Genomic DNA, 24,655 nt, shown 5'->3' with positions numbered 1-24,655 from the left:
GAAATTGTATATTTTACAATCTATTATAGTAAATAAAGTTTTTTTATTGATGAAATCAACCATGTATTGAGGAAATGATGGAACACTTTACACAGTAAATGCCAAAATGTGTCATCCTTTACCACAAGTAATCAATCAGATATGGAAAGCCTTATACAATATTCATTTAACTTGTCAGATTTAGTTCATTAATCTAATCAACTATATACATTCTGTTTAAAGGCTAGGGAGTTAAATTCTTGTAGTTACTGGAAAAACTATATGGATACATCTATATTGAATGCGTGTATATACAAGCCCATGAAAAATACATAAAATTGCAACCTCATTGGTTGCAAGTCATCAGAACGGGGAAAACCTGGTCTCTGTGTCAAGATCATGTTCCTGTATGGGAGAGATCATTTTAATTACATGAATCACAAATTAATGTCAATCATTGCCTAGATCAACTAACCATGTGTGCATATACCAAAGGTTCTGATGTTCATATGGCTCACCTGATTGAGCTTCTTGAACTCCACGACCTGGAAGAAGATGTGCTCCAGGATGTGTTTGGCATCCCTCTGATCTTTATCCAACTTCCCCGTCACCCCCAAGATGTCCCCACACTTCCTCACGTAGAACTCTAGATCATCGTCTGTGCCTGCAGGAAGAACAACAACATCATTAAGTCAAATAAGACCTGGGGTTAACACTGACATTGTCGGAGATCAGCTAACAAAATAATAGGATGTAATATGACGGTTCAACACTTACATTTGTTGGAGAGCTGTGCCAAACGCACCTTCTCAGAAGAGAAGGTTTCATCCAGGTCAAAGAGGTCAAGCATGGGGGGAGGCAGATCCCTGAAGGCAGGCGGGAAGACCTGCTCAAAGCAACCCATAGGAAAACACAGACAGATCTTGGAGGGATGACAAATTGGTCATTTTCTACAATGATCAAGTGTGTATAGTCGCATCACTAAATCCCAGTCAATAAGCTCGATTTGAATACAATCACTAATGCACATGTCATTCTCAGTTGAGTGTATAGAACCCACACAATGGTTGACCTAGAGGAGATTGTGTAGAGCTAGAGAGGGGTGCTGAGGGGAAACTTACAGCAGGCTCCAGCTGTGGAAGGGGAGTCTCAAACTGAGGTGTGATCAGCTGGAGGGGCTCATGTTTGACATTCATCTGCTTGTAGGAACTGCAGGAGGACAAGTCAAACACATTGTCAACAAACATACCGTAAGATCAAGGACCTCAGCCACCCGAGCCACGGCCTGTTCACCCCGCTACCATCTAGAAGGCAGAGACAGTACAGGTGAATCAAAGTTGGGGCAGAGAGACTGAAAAACAGCTTCTATCTCCAGGCCATCAGACTGTTAGATAGTCACCACTAGCCGGCCTCCGCCCATTACCCTACCCTAAACTTAGTTACTGTTACTTGCCGGCTACCACCCGGTACTCAACCCTGCACCTTAAAGGCTGCTGCCCTATGTACATAGTAATTGAACACTGGTTACTTTAATGTTTACATACTGTTTTACCCACTTCTTATGTATATACTGTATTCCAGTCAAGGCTCATCATATTTAACTACTGCTGTACACACCTTTTCTATTCATATACTGTCTATACACAGCATCATATACATATATATTTATATTCCAGACTCTGACATTGCTCGTTCTGATGTTTCTTAATTCCTTTCTTTTATTTTGGGATGTGTGTGTATTATTAGGTATTACTGCACTGTTGGAGCTACAAACATAAGCATTTTGCTGCACCTGTGATTACATCTCGAAATGATGTGTACGCGACCAATACAATTTTATTTTATTTATGATTTAAACATGCAGGTATGGAAGACAAAACAGCCTGTACCCACTTCCACTGTAGTGAAAACTGATGTCTCCAGTTTATAAAGCAGTATGTGTTCTCACCTGATGACTTGGGGCAACGTGTTCGTTGATAGTTTGAGTAGAGACATGTCAAACAGGGAGGTAAAGTCTCTTGGATTTTCCTCTCCCTCTTGCAAGCATACCCGCAGTCGCTCAGACAGGCAGCCAGTGTCTGGTAGCATGGTGTAATCTGTGATCTGAGCCAAACATAATGAGAAGTGTCACTTCTAGAACTCAAAGGTAAAACTGCAGATCCTAAAACATGCCTTATAGCTTCTCACCTCGGGGTCCTCTGCATCTATCTGGTTCAGATTAATGTTATCACCCATGAGCCACTGGAAAACTACATCCTGTATAACAAAAAGAGAAAGGGAACATTACAACCGAATGGAGTCCGTAGGGGATCAAATAGTGGATCACCAACCATTACCATTACAGTGCTATTTGGATCACACTCTCACAACTATTCTTGTGTTACTGTGAAGAAGTTAACAAGCCTCCCATCAGGAAGTCGTCAAATACCCTTTTCACACAACTGAGCTGAGCAAAGATATGCACAGCCATGCTGTACTGCCCTGGCCTGGTTATGCACCCATCATAGTTGCTGGAACCATTCTGGAAAGGACAAAAATCTCTAAACCAACACATTGCAGTTGGGTTGGCATGATCGTGTGAAAAGGGTAAAAGAGGCTACATTATTGGCTCTCAAACGTGACAAGTCTGAGTGTTTATAGACAGACACTCCACTCACCATTATTTTACTGTTCTCCTCTTTGTCCAGGTACTGGTCACTGAACATGTGACAGGACCCCATCACTGCCAGTTTGCCTGCCTCCTAAATTACAAAAAAAAACAATTGGCACAACTAGTAAATAACTGACACACTGTATCTTTGAAAAACAACGTATGATCATGTTGTGGTGTTGGCAGGAGGTCAACGGTAGCTCCTCACCTTGACCTGATAGAAGGCGAGGACAGGCCTGTTGAGGGGGAAGCAGACGGACCCAGTGGAGAGAACAGCCACAGCAGGCTTCATCACGCTCAGTGTCGCTCCATACGGGTACACAAATGTGAGGGCCCTGTTCAAGTACACATTAAGAATACAGGTTGCATTTTTTTTTTACCAGGGGGGCACTGGACAAGCCAAACTGCAATCACTGTTTCACTCATTGGTTTGCTTGTTCAACAAGGGCCAACCGCTTTTGGAAAATCTGCCTGTTTGTTTATGTCTGGCATATGATATGATTAGACATGAAACTGTGATAATATTTCTGTTGTCTGGTGAGAGTGTTGACAGTTATAAACATGAAAACAAACATACACTTGGCAATGATGACATGAAAACAGAGAAGACCTACTGTGCATTGTTCCCGACACTTTCATCTTCGATGATCCCCGTCACCACTTTGCCTGCAGCCCGACTGATCTCTCTAAAGGATTAAAAGCAAGATGCTTGTACAGTAGCGCAACAATGCCTGTGTCTCATAGCTTGTGAAAGTATCAACCACATTATCCTTTTCTGCTACATTTACTTAATTGGCATTGACAAGAAAGCAATGATAAAAGCACTATTACTTTGGGACACACCAAATATCCAGATGTCTAAATGGTTAATCAACTAACCTGTTCAGAACACCATTGGACACAAGTGCTTCTTTTGGATGGAAATACTTGTAGTAAACATTCCTCACGACAGCATCTACAGTAAAACAGAGAATGAAGACAGAACACTCATCATCAATAAAACTCTGACAGTGAAATATCTGGATGACAACAATCGTAGTCACAAGGTCTATTCTCATATGATCCTCACCATTGTTGACCATTATCCCAAACTCCTCAAGGAGGAAGTTGATATTGGTGTCATACTTCATCTCCCCTCCTTCACCCAGCATCACAAGGACATCTCCTCCCCCATCCAGGTACTGCTTCAGGACCTCCAACTGAGCACGAGAGGGCGAATCAATGTCTGACTCAAAGCATAAAGCAACCAACATACCTAACAGTGTTTAGGTTGGCAGAAAAAAATTATATATTAGTGGAATGTGTTGCTGCAGAATTGCAATGCAGGGACACGTCAAACTTTGATATGAAACTTTTAAATCTGTTCTTTGATTACTCTACCCAAAACTCCATCCAAAGGCATGTCATTTGACCTCCTACAACTGACCAGCAACACACCTCAGCAGCAGTGAACTTTTCCCTGGGGCCAGCAGTAATCCACAACTTCACACCATTCAACTTCTCCAAGGAGAGCTCCTCTTTCATGCTGTGCAGGAACAAACATAAAACCACATATATGAGGAAGTAACCTTATTATGATGACAAATACGTGACTACAATGTATTGTTCTTATGTAGTTATTGCAAGCAATATAGCCAGCTAACTAGCTTCCTAACGTTAACTTACTTCTGAATCTTCCATTGTGCCCTGAGTCTCTTCTGCAGGGACTTGTAACCATTGTTGGCTGTGAACAGTTCTCTCTTGGATGCGTTAAAAACAACACTGCTGCGCTGCTCCTTCTCCATTGTATGTTAACTTCTATTTAAAGACCTGTGACAAACACGTTAAATTATTGCATTGCGTAGCTATATGATGATCTACTCAACGTTAGCTAGCTAGCAGCTAAGTTAGCTAGCTAACTTACACAAATCGTTACTAGCGAGCAAAGTGTTGAAGGACCAATCATTTGCTGTTTCTTTGTATATTTGAACAAAGTAGCTAAATCCCTAATACATCTTAAAATATTAACGAATTTATATAAAAAGGATAATTATCGTTGTAAGTGAAGTTAGCTGGCTAGCTAAATACCTCTAGAAACCATCTTCCAGTGGCTCAAAATGGTGCATTGTGGGTACAAAACTGATCCACAAGAGTAACCATGGGCGCTACATGCATAGCAACAGGAGAAGGGATCACAGACATAGCACTGTAGCAATACATGCTCCACGGTCTCTTTTTCCTGGCAATAATCACACTTTTCTGTTGGGTGCTTTCCTATCACATTTAAAGTGATATTTAACCGGCTGTGTCCCATCTTTCCACGCACATCCACCTGGAGTGTGAGGTCAGTCACGACCTATCTATATCACTATATTCTCTTAACTAACCCTGAATTTCGAATAAAATAAAATAATTCCCTACAAACCTCGCTACTCCCATCACCACCACCCAAACTATCACCCACTCCCCTATCTCGTCCAACCTCTCTGACCCTGTCAAACGACCTCTCCCGTTCAACATCATACATTCCACAAAATAATATATGTTCAACTGTTTCCTCTACCATACAGCCATTACACATTCCAGTACCATGTTTCCCTATCAATTTCAAAGATGTATTCAATCCTGTGTGCCCTAACATAACTTCCTTCCATTATATGACACTATCTCCCGTACAGATTTCCTTGTACTATAAAAATGTCTGCCTTTACTACTTTCATCCCAGGGTCTCTGCCAGCAATCTAACCCATTTTTCCAAATCAATGTTTTAATTTCCCCTCTACCCAACTGCACCTTTATATCCACAATATTATTTTTCACTGCTTTTTTTGCTAATATATCTACTATATCATTTCCATAAACTCCTGTATGAGCCAGAATCCAACATAACTGAATTTCAATACCATTTCTTTGTAAGCCCAACAACAGCATCATATATATATATTTTACCCCCTTTTTCTCCCCAATTTCGTGATTGTCCAATTGCGATCCATTTACGATCTTGTCCCATCACTGCAACTCCCCAACCTTGCTCGGGAGAGGCAAAGGTCAAGTCATGCATCCTCCGAAAACATGACCCGCCAAACTACGCTTCTTAACACCCGCCCACTTAACCCGGAAGCCAGCTGCACCAATGTGTTGGAGGTAACACTGTTCAACTGACGACTGAAGTCAGCCTGCAGGCGCCCTAGACCACCACAAGAAGTCGCTAGAGTGCAATGAGCCCATTAAAGCCCCGCCCCCCGGCCAAACCCTCCCCTAACCCGAACAACACTGGGCCAATTGTACGCTTCCCTATGGGACTCCCGGTCACGGCCGGTTGTGACACAGCCTGGGATCGAACCCGGGTCTGTAATGACGCATCATGCAGTGCCTTAGACTGCTGCACCACTCGGGAGTCTAGCATCGTTATTTCTAACCATAAATCCTCACGTTCTGACTTTCCAGATATTAAACTACACAAAACTGATGCAGAGTCCCAACATATTACTACTCTTCTTGGTTGCACCTCCTCTACCCATTGGAATCCAACAATTATCGCAGCCATTTCTATTGAATATACAGATAAATCATGTGTTAGTGTCTTGCATAGATTAACATCGAACTCAGGAATAAACACACCTGTTCCTGTCTTTCCATACATGGCATCCTTTGAACCATCTACAAGACAAGAATAAAACTGATTACTAATATATTGATCCACTATTGTTTCTACATTACCTTCTTCACACACAGTTTATTTTTCTTCGATCAGGCTAAGAACAACATGTGGTCTTGTATAAAACCACGCCTCTTCCTCTCTGTCAGCAGTCAGTCTGTAACATCAGCCAGGAAAGGACGCCAGCTCATACCGTGTTCAAATGAACTTGGAACTCAGACGTCTCTGACTGCAGTGCGTTCAAGAAAACTGGGAATTTGGGGAAAATCGCTTTGAACGGTCATCCAACTCGAAATTCCAACCCGGGAATTCGGGAATTTACTGACCTGAAGATCGCTGACGTCATAATTTCAGTTCCCAGTTGTCTTGAAAGCACCAGTATCCTAATCCACCAGGTACATTTATGTCAGGGGAGAACAACTCATTGTCAGGGGAGAAAACAGAAAACAGGATCCCCCATTATAGTGGAGGGGGAAATGGCAATTTTCGTGATCAAGCTTTGAGTAACTAAATACACATTTCAAAGACAATCATGGTACCAATAATTGCTAATATTACACCAGATGTATATCCTGCTATAGCTGCCCCAGTCAAGTGGTAGGCCACACAAGCTCACAGAACGGGACCGCCAAGTGCTGAAGCGTGTAGCGCATAAATATTGTCTGTCCTCGGTTGCCACACTCACTATCAAGGTCTAAACTGCCTCTGGAAGCAACGTCAGCACAATAACTGTTTGTCGGGAGCTTCATGAAATTGTTTTCCATGGCCGAGCAGCAACACACAAGCCTAAAATCACCATTTGCAAAGCCAAGCGTTGGCTGGAGTGGTGTAAAGCTCTCCGCCATTGGACTCTGGAGCAGTGGAAACGCGTTCTCTGGAGCAATGAATCACGCTTCACTATCTGACAAGTCGACCGACGAATCTGGGTTTGGCAGATGCCAGGAGAACACTACCTGCCCGAATGCATAGTGCCAACTTTGGTGGAGGAGGAATAATGGTCTGGGGCTGTTTTTCCTGGTTCTGGCTAGGCCCCTTAGATCCCGTGAAGGGAAATCTTTAACGCTACAGCATACAATGATATTCTAGATGATTCTGTGCTTCCAACTTTGTGGCAACAGTTTGGGGAAGGCCCTTTCCTGTTTCAGAATGACAATGCCCTCGTGCACAAAGAGAAGTTCAAACAGAAATGGTTTGTAGAGATCAGTGTGGAAAAACTTGACTGCCTGCACAGAGCCCTGACCTCAACCCCATCGAACACCTTTGGGATGAATTAGAACTCCAACTGCAAGTCAGGCCTAATCGCACAACATTAAAATCCTCCATTTACATTTACATTACATTTAAGTCATTTAGCAGACGCTCTTATCCAGAGCGACTTACAAATTGGTGCATTCACCTTATGATATCCAGTGGAACAACCACTTTACAATAGTGCATCTAACTCTTTTAAGGGGGGGGGGGGTTAGAAGGATTACTTTATCCTATCCTAGGTATTCCTAAAGAGGTGGGGTTTCAGGTGTCTCCGGGAAGGTGGGGATTGACTCCGCTGACCTGGCGTCGTGAGGGAGTTTGTTCCACCATTGGGGTGCCAGAGCAGCGAACAGTTTGACTGGGCTGAGCGGGAACTGTACTTCCTCAGAGGTAGGGAGGCGAGCAGGCCAGAGGTGGATGAACGCAGTGCCCTTGTTTGGGTGTAGGGCCTGATCAGAGCCTGAAGGTATGGAGGTGCCGTTCCCTCACAGCTCCGTAGGCAAGCACCATGGTCTTGTAACGGATGCGAGCTTCAACTGGAAGCCAGTGGAGAGAGCGGAGGAGCGGGGTGACGTGAAGAGACTTGGAAAGTTGAACACCAGACGGGCTGCGGCGTTCTGGATGAGTTGAGGGGTTTAATGGCACAGGCAGGGAGCCCAGCCAACAGCGAGTTGCAGTAATCCAGACGGGAGATGACAAGTGCCTGGATTAGGACCTCCGCCGCTTCTGCGTGAGGCAGGGTCGTACTCTGCGAATGTTGTAGAGCATGAACCTACAGGAACGGGTCACGCCTTGAGTTAGTTGAGAACGAAGGGTGTTGTCCAGGATCACGCCAAGGTTCTTAGCACTCTGGGAGGAGGACAAATGGAGTTGTCAACCGTGATGGCGAGATCATGGAACGGGCAGTCCTTCCCCGGGAGGAAGAGCAGCTCCGTCTTGCCGAGGTTCAGCTGAGGTGGTGATCCGTCATCCCCACTGATATGTCTGCAAGACATGCAGAGATGCGATTCACCACCTGGTTACAGAGGGGGAAGAGAGAAGATTAATTGTGTGTCGTCTGCATAGCAATGATAGGAGAGACCATGTGAGGATATGACAGAGCCAAGTGACTTGGTGTATAGCGAGAATAGGAGAGGGCCTAGAACAGAGCCCGGGGACACCAGTGGTGAGAGCACGTGGTGCGGAGACAGATTCTCGCCACGCCACCTGGTAGGAGCGACCTGTCAGGAGGACGCAATCCAAGCGTGGCCGCGCCGGAGATGCCCAGCTCGGGAGAGGTGGAGGGAGGATCTGATGGTTCACAGTATCAAAGGCAGCCGATAGGTCTAGAAGGATGAAGCAGAGGAGAGAGAGTTAGCTTTAGCATGGCGGAGCGCCTCGCTGACACAGAGAAGAACAGTCTCAGTTAATGACTAGCTTGAAAACCTGACTGATTGGATCAGAAGGTCATTCTGAGAGAGATAGCAGGAGAGCTGGCCAGAGGACGGCACGTTCAAGAGTTTTGGAAGAAAAGAAAGAAGGGATACTGGTCTGTAGTTGTTGACATCGGAGGGATCGAGTGTAGGTTTTTTCAGAAGGGGTGCAACTCTCGCTCTCTTGAAGACGGAAGGTACGTAGCCAGCGGTCAAGGATGAGTTGATGAGCGAGGGTGAGGTAAGGGAGAAGGTCTCCGGAAATGGTCTGGAGAAGAGAGGAGGGAGATAGGGTCAAGCGGGCAGGTTGTTGGGCGGCCGCCGTCACAAGACGCGAGATTTCATCTGGAGGAGGAGGGAGAAAGAGGTCAAAGCACAGGTAGGGGCAGTGTGAGCAGAACCAGCGGTGTCGTTTGACTTAACAAACAGAGGATCGGATGTCGTCGACCTTCCTTTAAAAATGGTTGACGAAGTCATCAGCAGAGAGGGAGGAGGGAGGAGGGGGAGGAGGATTCAGGAGGGAGGAGAAGGTGGCAAAGAGCTTCAGGTTAGAGGCAGATGCTTGGATTTAGAGTGGTAGAAATTGGCTTAGCAGCAGAGACAGAAGAGGAGAATGTAGAGAGGAGGGATGAAAGGATGCCAGGTCGCAGGAGGCGAGTTTCCTCCATTTCCGTCGCTCGGCTGCCCGCCCTGTTCTGTGAGCTCGCAATGAGTCGTCGAGCCACGGAGCAGGAGGGAGGACCGAGCCGGCCTGGAGGATAAGGGACATAGAGAGTCAAGGATGCAGAAAGGGAGGAGAGGAGGGTTGAGGAGGCAGAATCAGGAGATAGGTTGAGAAGTTTGAGCAGAGGAAGGATGATAGGATGGAAGAGGAGAGAGTAGCGGGCGAAGAGACGCGAAGGTTGGGACGGCGCGATACCATCCGAGTAGGGGCAGTGTGGAAGTGTTGGATGAGAGCGAGAGGGAAAAGATACAAGGTAGTGGTCGGAGACTTCCTCCAACCTCATTAAATCTGAATGGAAGCAAGTCCCGCAGCAATGTTCCAACATCTAGTGGAAAAACCTTCCCAAGAAGGGTGGAAACTGTTATACGCGAAAGGGGACCAACTCCATATAATGCCCATGATTTTAGAATGAGATGTTCGACGAGCAGTGTCCACATACTTGGTCATGTAGTGTATTTGCAACTGCTCGGACAAAGAAATTCGGTCCACCCAACAGCCTATTGACCAAACAATAGACCAGTCGACTAAATGGGGTCAGCTCTAAATGTAACAATCATTTATTGTTACCATCTGTGATTTTCTTACAAATAACCTGTTCGATCCCTTAACAAATAACCTGTCGATCCTTACAATAACCGTCGACTCCTTACAAATAACCTGCTCGACCCTTACAATCAACCTGTCGATCCTTCTTACAAATAAACCTGTCGATCCCTTACAAATAACCTGTCGATCTCTTACAAATAACCTGTCGATCCTTACAAATATACTGTCGATCCCTTACAAATAACTGTTCCGATCCTTTAACAAAAACCCTGCTTCCCCGATCCCTCACAAATAACTGTCGATCCTTACAAATAACCGTCGATCCCCGTTACCAAGATAACCTGTCGATCCCTTACAAATAACCTGTCGATCCCTTACAAATAACCTGTCGATCCCTTACAAATAACCTGTCGATCCGTCTTTAAAGCCAATGGGACTGTCATCAAACGCTTTTAGCTCTTGCTTTTTTACTCAATGTATTGATGAATTTCATCATCTACAATACTTCGCAAACTCAATGTGCAATCAAATGTTATATGAATGCTTCCTTCCAAAATGTGTATATTTGACACAGTTTAATATTATCTCCAAACAGGGAAACCTAGGTTTGTCCTCTGCTGGGTGCTCACTTGGATTTATGCCAAGCTTTGACTCAGTGCCAGTGCCTAGTCATTACTTGATTACTTTATTGTATCACTATGATAACGCTATGATGTCCAATGTGTAAGACGAGTGTGAGACATCTCATCTCCTGTATTTACTCTAGTGTCCCTTACATCTATGGTAAACACGGGTAACAACTCAGGGGAGTGTTTTGAGCAGCTGCAGTACCAAGGGGTCCTGAGGATGGATACATGTGATGAGGTGGAGGTCAAGGTGCCAGTAGATATGATATACACAGATGTCCCGGACAGAGTGATTGAAGTGCTGCAGGACATCTACTCAGCAGCTAGCCAACTAGAGCATGAGCTTCTCCAGAGTGTCTCTGCCAGAGCCATTGTAAAAGCGGTCGTGCAGCAGATCAATGCAGCTCTGTCTAGGGCCCTCCAAATAACCTGCTTAGATCGCAATTACTTGCTATGGTGGGATCTGCCAAGCGCTATCGCGAAGATGGGTTGGCAGCTGTTGAGGGCCATGGAGTTCCTTTGATCACCCCTTCAGCAGACATCTGTGGCAATGAGGAAGGAAGTAGACCATTGAAATGTCGTTTTAACATTTTCCTTTGTGTCATGTCAGTGAAACTGAGGAGTATCTCCAAAGGGATTAAACAGAGTAACAAGGGAGCATAACAAGAGCACAGGCTAGTTGTTGACCTGCCATCTTCTAGCAAGAGTCAGCAGAGGAAGCTGGGTCTAGTACAGATTCTGAACCCTCTAGGGAGATCACTGAGGTCAGGGAAGTCCTTCAGTCGGAATCAGACGATTCTCTACCATTGGGGCAATGCTCTACAACGTTGGGTTCATGCCGCAGGAAGGACGTGTTGATGAAGGCTTGTCCAAGGCTTGTTCCAGGACAACTTCTTTAGCACCACTTTCTCAATTGATGAGACCCAGAAGACTGTCGCTACTATGAGCACTTCTGGAAGTGACAGGGGTACTAGCATTATCACTACCTCAGAAACCCCACTGCAGAGTCTGCACCACCAGGAAGGAGGTCTCCTCAGAGAAAAGAGTGGCCGAAAGTGACAGAAACAGCCTTGCAACCTGGTCAGATGCAGAGGGATTTAGTACTGCAGAAATGGCTGTGTCGGAGCTAATGGAGAGGATGGTGCTCAGCCGGGAGGATGCAGCATCCGGAGCCTGGAGATCCTCCTCTCCTCTAGTTGTCTCCGTCCTCACACTGACAATTTAGTCGACCAGCTGCACAACCTTTTGACTGTGAACAGCACTTTTACAGCACCATCTGTTTCCAACAGATTCAAATCTGAATCTGCTCTGCCGAAGTCCAAAATAACAGGGGAACTCAAGGGAGAGTTTTCTATAGATGGCATATGCTCTCACCGAGAGACCTACACTCAACAAAAATATAAACGCAACATGTAAAGTGTTGGTCCGATGTTTCAGGCACACACAAAAAAATCCCAGAAATGTTTCATATGTACAAAAAGCTTATTTGTTTCAAATGTTGTGCACAAATGTGTTTCCATCCCTGTTAGTGAGAAGCTCTCCTTTTCCAAGATAATCCATCCACCTGACAGGTGTGGCATATCAAGAAACTGATTAAACACCATGATCATTACACAGGTGCACCTTGTGCTGTGGACAATAAAATGCCACTTTACAATGTGCAGTTTTGTCACACAAGTTTTGAGGGAGCGTGCAATTGGCATGCTGACTGCAAGAATGTCCACCAGAGCCGTTGCCAGAGAATTGAATGTTAATTTCTCTACCATAAGCCGCCTCCAACGTTGTTTTAGAGAATTTGGCAGTACATCCAACCGGTCTCACAACCGCAGACCCAGCCCAGGACCTCCATATCAAGCTTCTTCACCTGCACCTTCACCTAAGGAATTTCTTTCAATTGACTGATTTGCTTATATGAACTGTAACACTGTAAAATCTTAGAATTTGTTGCATGTTGCGTTTATCTTTTTGTTCAGCATAGCCTAATAAAATAATCCCCATAAAATCTGCCAGTTTTAAGCAAGCGATATCAGTTTCTTTTTTCATTGGATGCATCTCAATCCACCACATCGGCCTATGTAACAATTCCGCATCTGTGGTGAAAGGTGACAGAGCTAGAAACATGAAACATCCTGAAAATCGGTCTTCACACAAAGTCGTCTGTAGTGTCCGAACAGTTTAGCCTAAATTTAGTTAAATTACTTTTTTTAAATTATATATATTTTGTGCTACAAAAATGTCCCGGTTTTTCATTTCCAAAATCTGGTCACCTCAATCTATGTTTATTTCTGAGGCTACCATATACATATTGATGTGTACAGATTTGCAATGATTTTCTTGAGATATGCATGGTAAACCCACAAATAACAGAACAAAATATTTATTATGACATCAAAACTGATGCCACATGTTAACAATTAACTCCCCATTCATATGTTTCAGGGAATGATTTATCTATCATTGCCTTGAAAATACTAGCCTATTTGCAATTTTTTCTTTATTTGCATTGTTCATTTCTGCATGAGATACAATAATACCTTTACAAATAAAATTATAAAGTAATCGAAAATTAAATAGGACACCGGTTGCAGGTTTTACTTCCAATGTAATATCATACAAGGGGATATAATAAACAGAAATGTTTTTTTTTTTTTTAAATTTTTTGCTCTGTGTGTATGAAGAAACAATAGGGGTGCATTTTAACAAAGTGGGCGGGAGAAGTTTGGTCTCTTTTGGGTGGCAGCAATGTAGAATCTGAATGTCCTACACTAGAGAAAGTTGTCATCACTGGAGACATAGGAGAAGCCAGTGAAAGCATTTGGGCTGCTGGTTGATAAGTTGGAGAATTCAGGGGTAACCCCCACAGAGCCTGACACCATCTCTTTGGTGAACTCTGGATCAATATGCTGCATGTCTGCTGGGCCTTTCTGTTGGGACAAAAGGTTTAGCACAGCAGAAAATACGGAATGAATGTTATATTAATTGTGTATGTATGTTATGGATAGAAATTCTACGAAAAATAATACTGAAATCAAATTTGTTTTACACACTTACCACGTTGGGGTTGTATGGAGGTTTGATTCTCCGATGGTAAAGGTCATCCCAGTTTATCGGCGAGAAAAAAGTATGGTTTTTAACTTCGAGCTATATGTGAAAGACAAAAAGATTTTCAAGGCTCAATGCAGCCGTTTTTTATTTTAATATCATATAAAAAAAAATTCTGGGTAACAATTAAGTACCTTTCTGTCATCGTTTTCCATTCAAATTGTAAAAAATAAACAAAAATAGCTTTTTTAGCAAAAAAACTATTTCTCAAGCAACAATTTTGCTTGGACTGTCTGGGGGTGGTCTGAGTGAGGGGCCTAGTTGGAGGGGCCTAATTGGAGGGATATGTAACCTGAGAACTATCTGTTATTGGCAGGGAGGTTTGAAACTCTCTTTGTTATTCGTCTATTAACTTATACTGCCTGCCAGGCAGTGAGAATCTGAGGCCCATATAACCACGTGGACTGCGGTTTATGAGTCAACCCAGGCATCACTATCAGAGGACACCTGGACCACCTATTGAGATGTGCCTTTTGTTAAAGATGCAATCCTGTATCTTAAGTGCTTACAAACATTTTTTTTGCAGGATGTAACATATCATATGAAATGGATGATGTTGTACACAATTGTGCACAATTTTCGGGGAACTGTTTTGCCTCGTTGGCACTACTTTCAAAACTACTGGCTGAAGTTATAGAAAAGCTCTGGAGCATCACTAAGTAAATCAGATGATAAATTAGGTTCTAGTGATTCTGGAGTGGGTCTTTTAAAAATGACATGTGTGTATGTGTCTGGTGAGGACATCCTCATCCTTTGTATTGTGACAAGTTCACTCACAAAGTCTGCGATAGCACCCAACCTGCGATGATGGTCTTTCTGTAGGAGGCCCATCAGCAGGTCACACGCCACAGAGCTGGCCCCCCCTGGCAGACTCAAGGGCCTGTGGAGGATGTTGTCATACATCTCAGACATATCCTGGCTATAGAAGGGGGGCTGTAAGGAACAGAGGACAAAATGAGTTGATACCCACAATGAGGTGTAGACGACTTGGTTTGGAAAATGATAAATACATGACTATAGTATGCAGAACCATAATACATTACAGCAAAGTCCACGTGAATAGGCCTTTCAGAGGGTATGCTCACCAGCCCATATATCATCTCATAAAGTACAGTTCCCAGACACCACCAGTCTACCGTGTGGTCATAGGGCTGCTGTTTCAACACCTCTGGAGACAAATACTACAGAGCAAAAGGCAGTGTCAGTGGATACAGTGACTAAGGGAAATGGGGGGACTGTAGGATATACAATAGGAATCAAAACTTACCTCTGGGGTTCCACAGAAAGTGGAGGTGGTGGACTCCGGGTCTATCCCCTCTTTACACAAGCCAAAGTCAGTCAACACAACATGGCCCTGGAGAAGGTCCAAATCAAAACATCAGGGTGACCTTGTTTAACCCACGGAGAACTAATATAACAATAGTCCTGAATTCATGATATACATACACTTACCTCGGAGTCTAGCAGGACATTCTCGGGCTTCAAGTCTCTACAACAGAGAGGATTGTGTTTTTAAAAAAACAGAGAACCTACTGTACACCCTAAAGGCACTGCTGACAGAATGACCTTCCACAGAGGGAGCATAGGAAACCAGCAGAGAACATGTGGGTTTACTGTGAACGACCTGTGAATGATGTTAAGTGGGTGAGACTTAGTTGTCAACATTGTTGAGAGGGTGTGACTGACCTGTAAACAATGTTGTGCGAGTGTAAGTAGCCGATGGCACTGGCCAACTCAGCCGTGTAGAAGCGAGCCCGTGGCTCTGAGAAGCAGTGCTCTCGCTGAAGGTGATAGAAAAGCTACAGTAGAATATCAAAAGTAGAAGGAAATTAAATTTATTTTTATCTCTTGTACAAAATCAAAAAAAGAGCATATGTCTTTACTCCATACATTACCTCTCCTCCATTGACGTAATCCATGACAAAGTAGAGCTTCTCTGGGGTCTGGAACGAGTAGTGGAGCCCTACCAGGAAGGGATGTTTCATACTCTTGAGCAGCACATTCCTCTCTGCCATGATGTTCTTTTGCTTCACATGGAAGAATCCAGCGCCAAATAAATACAGCAGTTGTGAATCATTACTGTTAAACCCACTCCTACTGACAGCATGTTTTGTATCTTGTTTGAGTTTTTTTTAATCTACTGTTATATTCAGAATTATGTGAAACGCTGCGTGGAACCTCTTTTTTCTTCAGCACAATTTTTTTCTGCAGCACTTTCACAGCATAGAACTTGTTGTCGGATTTCAGTTTGGCAAGAAGAACCTGAGGACACAACAACATTGATTAATAATAAGGTAATAACACAAAGTAAAGTATATAAATTGTTGGTTATACACCAACAGCATTTTTTGTCAATTTAGAGAGCACTTCCAAAGATGACCATACCTTCCCAAATGTTCCTTTCCCAATTATAGCCAGGATTTCAAAGTCTGATGGCTTGGCACTAAAACATAAGAGGGAATGGTGTGGGCGAAAGAGGCAAATGGCTTTAGTAGCAAACTGTACAATAGTATACAGTGTGTCTTTAGATTTTAAAATGTTTAGGCAAGGTATCTCTTTGTTCTGAGGAAAGCCTTTCCATGTCATCCCCAGATATCACCAATACCAGTGTAGTTGCCAAAATAGTGACACATCCTCAGGGTTCTGTCAACAAGTTAAATCATGTGAATATCAGAGGATCTGCTATTTTGTTTTGGTGAGAACCATGTTAAAGCCTGGGAGGGTCATCTCTCGATCAGACCGCATGCTGGTGTTGATAACAATAACAGTATTGTTGTGATGTTTCATCTGTCAATTGACTATCCACTCAGTGTTGGCTATGTGCTGCAGGTGGTGAAGTACAGAAAATAGCTAAAGAGAGACATGGGTTTACTAATTCCCTCTGGCGTCAGCAGGCCTGCCCTTAATCCCTTCCTTTACACTAGTTCCTGACTGAACTTGCTTCACCTCTCAACTTAGTTTCCAATTGGCTCTTTCATCCCCCCCCCTCCTCTCCCCTGTAACTATTCCCCAGGTCATTGCTGTAAATGAGAACGATTTCTCAGTCAATTTACCTGGTAAAATATGGGTTAAATAACAATAAATTACTAACTTGTATAAAAAAAATAAGTGTGGACTGCAACAATGATCCCAGTGTGTGCATCCACATTGCTTATTGCATATTATCATAAAGCCTGGTTACTCACTGAGGATTGTGTGAGTGACCAAGGTTGACGTCAGTGGAGTTTGCTGATTGAAGCTGGGAAGCAATTTGAGGAGACAATATTACTGTGCTAAATGGTTTGAAGTGAACAATGCCATGTTCACTGATTCGATTGATTGTAGAGGGGACAAATAATAGGTATACAATAATGAACCATCACACACCCATGTCATTTTGTGAAAATAAAAGTGATTGGAAAATATACATTCAAATATACCTGACTCGAATTATCCATGTCTCTTTTTTGTGCCTATCAGGGTGGGAGTCAAAGGCATTTGAACAGAAATTGATTATTTATTTGTACCATCAAATATGAGTGAGCTCAAAATAACTTATACATTTCTTTTTAAATACTGACTTGAAACCTAGACACTCATTGCTAGAAATCAATAAAAGTCAGCAGTATACAAAAAAAATGTACAAAATGTAACTGTAAAATAAACAATACATGAGCATTAAGTTGGTCAAGGAGCTTACCCTCTTGTGTGTAGAGGACTTTTTTCCTCAGGTATTCTCAGGTAGGCTATTGGTATTCTGTCCTCGCAAGAATCTGTGACTTGCCAAATAACCTACAGCTTATTTTCAAGTCTCAGATGAATAAGTATCTTTGGCCAAGTCTTATGTCCAAAAATCTACGACAAAACAGCGTAAATTCAGAGAAGATTCTCGGGTATGTAAAGTGTAAGAAATGGATTGATGCTGGACATCCAGAGGACTGACGCAAACTCGTTTGCACACAACAGGTTGTATCACTGTAAACAAGTATTACGCAAACCCACATGGTAGTGTCATGACGTTGGGTTGGGGGTAGGTTTATGACAATCATAAATACCTCTTTTCCCCCTCCCCCGTTCCTCTTCCCTACTGATGTGACATAAGAAAACCCATTGGTTAACATAGAGATTCTGGGGACATCAGAAAGTGGGGGGAAATGAACTATATTCTGGTAATCCGACAACTGAACATATGCGGTGGTACTTAAGGTATATTATGTCAGTTCGGTGGCCCTCTGACACATTCTCATCAATGATAGAATGACATAAACTCTACTGTAGAAAGTCTAAACGTCAGAGGTATCGGATTCACATGGAATTGTTGTTTAATTGAAATGTTTGAATATGACATTATTTGTGAAGAGGTGAAATGTAATTTTAGCTTCCAAATGAGAGATCTGTACTTTCATAAGTTTTYCTCTGCTCACAGTGGCCCACCCCTGTGAAGAGGCATGGGTTATAAACTTTTCAGACACACCCCTCTACCTCCACTATATAAAGCCAGTGACAAGAATATAACTTCATGTTCCGGGGTACACCAGGATGACGGTCCTGTGTCAGAATGGTTCAGACAATAACTACAGAACTAGGCCAACATCAGCATGGACTTTGATTGTGAATGGTATGAACTTTGAACTCGTGTTCACTACAGAAGTGATATCTCCTAGCCGTTGAGTTGGCAACAGCTGCTACAAACGCAGGTTAGGAAGGACAGTCCGAGTATCCCGTCTACTACCCACAACGTATCCCGTGACTACCAGAGACATTCTCCAAAGGACAGAGGACTCGGGTTGGCGATACGGTCTTCCATCTACCACCAACCTACTGAAGCGCAGCTCAGAGTAAATATGTATTGCATTTTCTTTTTCAAATGGGCGGTAATTTAGAATGCATCAGATACTGTATTTACGACAGCACAGCTCGCCTATGTTCCAGCCTCCCGCTCTTTCACTAAAATCCCGCCCCTTCCCTTTGTGTAACAAGCTGTCAGAGCTATTCCGCCCGCTAGGGACGTTTTTCTGTATGACGTAATTTGTGATCAAGTGATGATTTAATTGTGTATGTGTGTTTCTGTGTGATTAGTTAGGTATTTAGTAAATAAATAATTAAACCCAATTTTGTATTGCTGATTCAACTTGTTAGCCAGGATTCTTGCAGATAATCAAGGACTTACAACTTTCAGATGAGACTGAATAAAATGACGATTAATGTGACTGCTATTTAGTAAAATATTACTAAATCTTTAAGAGTTTATTCGAAAGATAACAGCTCTATAAATATTCTTTCGTGGTGTCCCTCTCAAGTTAATTAATATTTACATGATTAGTTCAATCAGGTAATATTAATTACGGAGAAATTATTTTATAGAATAGCATGTCATAGCAATCAATCTGGCATAGTCAAAGACACGACAGTAGCATGTGGCATGTATACAGAGTTGATACGCTCAAACTACTAATTCAAAGGTGCATTCACCAAGAGGGCCCAGGAATTTAATACTGTAGCGTAGTTGTCTCAACATATTTCCTTTTGAAACAAACCAAACTGCACATATTATTTGACACACTGCGTGTACACACACATTTTATTGCAATTAATTAGGTACATCTTATTATGGTGACCATTTCAAATAAGACAGTCAAAGCCAAACATGTCAAGACTGTTTATAAACATGAGTGCTTAACACATTATTTTTATTTTTTAATGCTGACTTATTTCCGCCCCTAAATCAGATTTCTCAGAGCAAACAGTGACATGATCTTCTTTGAAAATAGCCAATACATTATAGTAATGCTGTATGACAAGTCAATACTCAAATGACAACTGTCTAGACTATACAGACAGCATCAACTACACCAATAGCAAAGAAACCAACAAATCTGGCAAATTCATAAACTAGCATAATTAATCAAAACATTTCAGAGAAAGTAACTGAATCATAGGGAGAACAATTTATATGGGAAAAGATATGTGATTGTTGGGTCTTCATTTCCTTCTATTTTAGATTTGTGAAGATAGGTAGATGGCAAGGTATTATTTTAATACTTTAGCAATCACGATTTGATAATGGAATACCAGAGATTCAATGAAGCAATGCAGATGGTGTTAAGATTTAAAATTAGAAGTACGAATTCATTTCCTCTTGAAAGACCAACATCAACCAGTATCTTTAACATGACGCATAAGCAATCTCAGAAAGATAAGGAAACTGAGAACAACTCCGGAGTGACGCAGCGGTCTAAAGTACTGCATTTCAGTGCTAGGGGCATCACTACAGACCCTGGTTGGATTCCAGGCTGTATCACAACTGGCCGTGATTGGGAGTCTCATAGGGCAGCGCACAATTGGCCCAGCGTTGTCCGGGTTCGGGCTTGGCCGGGGAAGGCAGTCATTGTAAATAAGAATTTGTTCTTAACCGACTTGCCTAGTTAAATAACGGTTCAATAAAAAAAGAACTATGCGTTCTATAGTAATCTACAATCTTTCAGCCTGGTTCTCATGCAAAGTTCAAAACATGAAAGATGTTAACATACTACAATCACAACCAAGTGCTCGCCTCTGGTTCCCGGCTCAGACTTCACTTTAGAGCGAGACTTGCGTTTGTGGGAGCGAGAGCGAGATTTGTGGCTCGCGGAGCAGCTGTGAGACTTGCGTGCCGGAGCGAGAACGGGACTTCCTGGTGCTAGAGCGGGACTTGGAACGGGTCTGGGATTTAGAGTGGGACTTCACGGATTGAGAACAGGATTTGTGGTCGGATCTGGTGCAAGAGTGCTGTTTACTGCATGAGAGTGACCGGTGGAGGACAAACACACAGGAATTTAAACTTGGACTTGTATTTGTATAGTTGTATTGTAAAGTATGTGTGCTTGTCAATATGCTGCTGTGTTACAATGAAATTTCCCCTCTGGGATGAACTAAGTATTAATCTATGCAACTACCCCAGCCATGTGAAGTATTGGAGTTCTTGGGCAGGGCAGATGCAATTTGGTCAGTGTTCTTTCCGTGAGAGTGACCTGGAGTGGCTGCCAGAACTTCTGCAGCTCCTTCTGCGAGAGCGACGTCTGTTACGAGACCTGGGAGATCAAACACATTGTAAGCCTGGGTTAATTACCAGTTTTGGTACTAGAATGATAGCAAATGAAACCTACAACACCTTCCACATTAGGGCAGTGAGGACCCAATGCCTGCATTTATGAGGTGATGTAAGTCCAGACCTAGAGCAGCTGCCAGAAGAAGAGCGTCGGCGGCGAGGCTTGTCCTCCACCAGGCAGATCTTCCTCCCATTGATGTCAGTGCTGTACAGCTTGTCCAGGGCCCTCCTCATGTCCGAGCTTGATCGGAACTCAATCACCCCCTCATTGGTCCACTCCTTATGGGTGTCGGCATAGGTCCCTTCACCAGCTTGGCGCATGACGTCCTGTCAACCCCAAAAAATGGTGTGCTTGTAACATGTGCTGTTGTTCAGAACCCAGTTTTCAGAGAAGGACGGATAAAATATAAATGGAGACTTGAGCGCTCACCTTTAGATCCTGCCAGCTGCAGCGACTAGAGAGGTTCTTCACAATAAGGCTCTACTCTGTGCGTGCAGGTGCCCCGTACTTGTCCCGGCCAGTGAGGCTACTCCCTTTAAAAGAACACGGAACAGACAGTATGGCACAGTGGGAGAGTCTACAGAGGCGACACTGGGGGTGAAAACTTAAGGGGGGCTACTAGAACTGATCCTTGGACGTTTATCCCTGTGTGGACCAGGCCACTAGCCCCTTAACATGATTGTACTAATTAGTGATGTGGTCTAACATTGCCTTGGCAGAGGTAGTAACACATACATTCAGCCAATGTACATCTGAACATCATGGCAGTCACAGGGAATGGACAGCATTCCCACTCTTTGCTCAAATGCCCATTTCTCTGATTCATCGACCTCAAGCTTACATTTATTCTGCTGTACAAAAAGGTATACATCACAACACTAAAATGGGGGAGAAAATATATACGACTACCAACTGATGCCACAGTAGCTGGCAGAAATGTACCAGTCCACAGATACCATTTAACTTACAACTGAATGCAAACGGCTCTCTTATGTAACAGTTAACTAACACAGACGCCAACATGGCTTCAACCTTTTGCGATATTTATTTTTAACAGAAAAACGAAATGGGATTCCTCACCATCACCCTGGTCTATTGGCAAAAGGCTGCTGTCGTCATGTCTTCCGGTAAGGTCAGCCAAGAGGTCATACGTCAAAGGTCACACACATTAAGGTGAACGTCCAAACGGGACAGACAGGCAATCATCTTAGCCAGTCATCATCAGTCATCTTAGCCTAAAGGTAAACAGATTCAGCCCACAGTGGACTCTTCCAAATTGAAACATCCAAGGACTTTGTTAAGATGGTATAATGAACACATTGCATCTATAATCTTGAATATATATTACAGCTAGGCTGCTTGCATCTAAAAAACAGGCAGTGTGTGCATTAAGATTGCATGTGCCAAAGCAAGCAGCACAGCAGAAATGTAAACACTACATTTTACATGCCCAACCCTTCATTTTTAGTCAGTTAAGGCAAGTCGGTTAAGAACAAATTCTTAGTTACAATGATGGCCTACCGGGGAACAGTGGGTTAACTGCCTTATTCAGGAGCAGAATGACAGATTTGTACCTTGTCAGTTTGCGGATTCAATCCAGCAACATTTCGGTTACTGGCCCAACGCTCTAACCACTAGGCTACCTGGATAGCCAAATTACAACAAAGCAGATCTGTGGGTAAAACGTGTTTAACAGCAGCATTGTTAGAAACCCGTAAGTAAGCATTTCACTGTTAGTCTACACCTGTTGTTTACGAAACATAGTGACACATACAATTAGATTTGTCAAATTGTGTTTTTCACACGCTAATAGATCCGCAATGGCTTAAAAGAATTTCGGCAAACAAGACACTGCATACATCCAAACATTATTCTAACATTCAATCTTGTGCTTTTGCAATTATAAGGCTACAGAGAGGAGGTACTATTTCAGCGGCCCTACAAATGCCAAGGAACAGGTCGATAACGTTACGTGTTGTTCATGACTTTACTGCCCCCTGCTGGAACTCTCCATCATCACACCTGATAAAAAAGTAAATAATGTAATTTTGCTGTAGTTATACATACAAGTAGAGATACTGGGGTGCAAAAGAGCAAGAGGATAAGCAACAATATGGGGATGAGGTAGTTGGGTGTCATTTACAGATTGGCTGTGTACAGGTACAGTGATCGGTAAACTGCTCTGACGGCTGATGCTTAAAGTTGGAGAGGGATATATAAGACTCCAGCTTCAGTGATTTTTGCAATTCGTTCCAGTCATTGGCAGCAGAGAACTAGAAGGAAAGGCGGCCAAAGAATGTGTTGGCTTTGGGGATGACCAGTGAAATATACCTGCTGAAGCGCGTGCTACGGGTGGGTGTTGCTATGGTGACCAGTGAACTGAGAAAAGGCTGGGCTTTACCTAGCAAAGACTTATATGTAGTGAGGGCCAGTCAACGAGAGCATACAGGTCGCAGTGGTGGGTAGTATATGGGGCTGGCACTGTGATAGACTGTATCCAATTTACTGAGTAGAGTGTTGGAGGATATTTTGTAAATGACATCGCCGAAGTCAAGGATCGGTAGGATAGTCAGTTTTACGAGGGTATGTTTGGCAGCATGAGTGAAGGAGGCTTTGTGCGAAATAGAAAGCCGATTCTAGACTTTGGATTGGCGATGCTTAATGTGAGTCTGGAAGGAGAGTTTACAGCCTAACCAGACACCTAGGTATTTGTAGTTGTCCACATATTCTAAGTCAGAACTGTCCAGAGTAGTGATGCTAGTCGGGCGGGAGGGTGCGGACAGCAATCGGTTGAAGAGCATGCACTTAGTTTTACTAGCATTTAAAAGCAGTTGGAGGCCACGGAAGGAGTGTTGTATGGCATTGAAGCTCGTTTGGAGGTTTTTTAGCACAGTGTCCAAAGAAATCTCAGACTAAAGACTTTAGTGCGTTCAAGACAACTGGCAACGGAAAAAAACGAGCTCCAACTGGGAAAATTCATTTTGAATGGTCATTCAACTCGGAATTCCAAGTCAGGAACTCGGGCCACTTTCGAGAGCTCTGACTTTCCGACCTTAAGATCATCGACGTCATGATTTTACCTCGTTTTTTTCAGAGTTCCCAGTTCTATTGAACGCACGGGCAGCGCCATTGAGGGCTTCGACCATTTTAATGTAGTCAATTGGGTGGGACTTCCAACTTCATTGGCTGATCCCACTTGATGACCCGGTTGGTGTCATGTCCAACCGGGTCATCAAGTGGGATCAGCCAATGAAGTTGGAAGTCCCACCCATTTGTGAAGAAGAATATTGAGCAGGCTACTTTAAAATGGAGACAGTTTTAATGGCGTCACAGACGCTTTAACGGAACAAATACTAAGATGAGTCCTCTATCTCCATGGTTTGTGCTCTGGAGCGTACACTAAGTTGCCTACAGACATTTTTTCCTCGCTTGTAAATTTTGTTCAAGCCACACTGATGTGCAGTTTGTGCACATCAAAAGATCTGGCCATCAACAATTCTAAATGTTTGTTGGGCACACGTGATGTTATCTCACAGAACAAACATATGATATCCACTAAGCCTGTGTTAACCTCAGACCTTATTTTTGCATTCAGCCCAAAACACTATTCTTTCCCCACACATTGTCCCCATAGGAACGACTGATGGAATGGCTGAACGTA

General features: G+C 43.2%; 2 protein-coding genes and 1 pseudogene across 4 annotated transcripts; all 3 read right to left on the bottom strand.

Annotated features, from left to right (window-relative positions):
* On the bottom strand, positions 1 to 4,750 carry LOC111969829 (intraflagellar transport 52 homolog (Chlamydomonas)). Of its 2 annotated transcripts, XM_023996128.1 has the most exons (14): positions 4,697 to 4,750; positions 4,295 to 4,438; positions 4,067 to 4,154; positions 3,699 to 3,828; positions 3,509 to 3,584; positions 3,244 to 3,315; positions 2,838 to 2,964; positions 2,637 to 2,720; positions 2,167 to 2,235; positions 1,928 to 2,082; positions 1,101 to 1,188; positions 757 to 865; positions 498 to 643; positions 1 to 384 (listed from the first exon to the last, which is right to left on the bottom strand). In XM_023996128.1, the coding sequence occupies exons 2-14, from the start codon at positions 4,411 to 4,413 to the stop codon at positions 343 to 345; spliced, it is 1,305 nt and encodes a 434-aa protein (XP_023851896.1). In that variant the 5' UTR covers positions 4,414 to 4,438; positions 4,697 to 4,750; the 3' UTR covers positions 1 to 342. The 2 variants fall into 2 exon arrangements, with proteins under 2 accessions (XP_023851896.1, XP_070301641.1); XM_070445540.1 differs by having other exon boundaries at positions 4,295 to 4,727.
* An 8,436-nt stretch (positions 4,751 to 13,186) lies between these two features.
* On the bottom strand, positions 13,187 to 17,695 carry LOC111969828 (serine/threonine-protein kinase Sgk2). 2 transcript variants are annotated; one of them, XM_023996126.2, is made up of 13 exons: positions 17,607 to 17,695; positions 17,347 to 17,379; positions 17,113 to 17,165; positions 16,313 to 16,370; positions 16,106 to 16,189; positions 15,823 to 15,954; positions 15,614 to 15,726; positions 15,380 to 15,416; positions 15,195 to 15,281; positions 15,013 to 15,108; positions 14,705 to 14,860; positions 13,877 to 13,966; positions 13,187 to 13,749 (listed from the first exon to the last, which is right to left on the bottom strand). In XM_023996126.2, the coding sequence occupies exons 2-13, from the start codon at positions 17,362 to 17,364 to the stop codon at positions 13,591 to 13,593; spliced, it is 1,083 nt and encodes a 360-aa protein (XP_023851894.1). In that variant the 5' UTR covers positions 17,365 to 17,379; positions 17,607 to 17,695; the 3' UTR covers positions 13,187 to 13,590. The 2 variants fall into 2 exon arrangements, with proteins under 2 accessions (XP_023851894.1, XP_023851895.1); XM_023996127.2 differs by having other exon boundaries at positions 15,614 to 15,708.
* Positions 17,696 to 20,345: 2,650 nt separating this feature from the next.
* Positions 20,346 to 24,066, bottom strand: LOC111970563 (serine/arginine-rich splicing factor 6-like; annotated as a pseudogene).
* Between the last annotated feature and the right edge of the window lie 589 nt (positions 24,067 to 24,655).

The sequence above is a fragment of the Salvelinus sp. IW2-2015 genome, linkage group LG11, assembly GCF_002910315.2.
Source record: "Salvelinus sp. IW2-2015 linkage group LG11, ASM291031v2, whole genome shotgun sequence".
Taxonomy (NCBI): Eukaryota; Metazoa; Chordata; class Actinopteri; order Salmoniformes; family Salmonidae; genus Salvelinus; species Salvelinus sp. IW2-2015.
This window is presented reverse-complemented; position numbering and strand designations above follow the sequence as displayed.

Excerpts from the sequence above, each read along its gene's own strand:
- LOC111969829 (XM_023996128.1), bottom strand. The coding sequence starts at position 4,413 with ATGGAGAAGGAGCAGCGCAGCAGTGTTGTTTTTAACGCATCCAAGAGA. Across the intron at positions 3,316-3,508 it reads TCCAATGGTGTTCTGAACAG|AGAGATCAGTCGGGCTGCAG; the intron begins GTTAGTTGATTA and ends TTAATCCTTTAG. Across the intron at positions 644-756 it reads GGCACAGCTCTCCAACAAAT|GCACAGACGATGATCTAGAG; the intron begins GTAAGTGTTGAA and ends TTCTTCCTGCAG.
- LOC111969828 (XM_023996126.2), bottom strand. Across the intron at positions 14,861-15,012 it reads ATGAGATGATATATGGGCTG|CCCCCCTTCTATAGCCAGGA; the intron begins GTGAGCATACCC and ends TGTTCCTTACAG. Across the intron at positions 13,750-13,876 it reads CTCCATACAACCCCAACGTG|AAAGGCCCAGCAGACATGCA; the intron begins GTAAGTGTGTAA and ends TTGTCCCAACAG.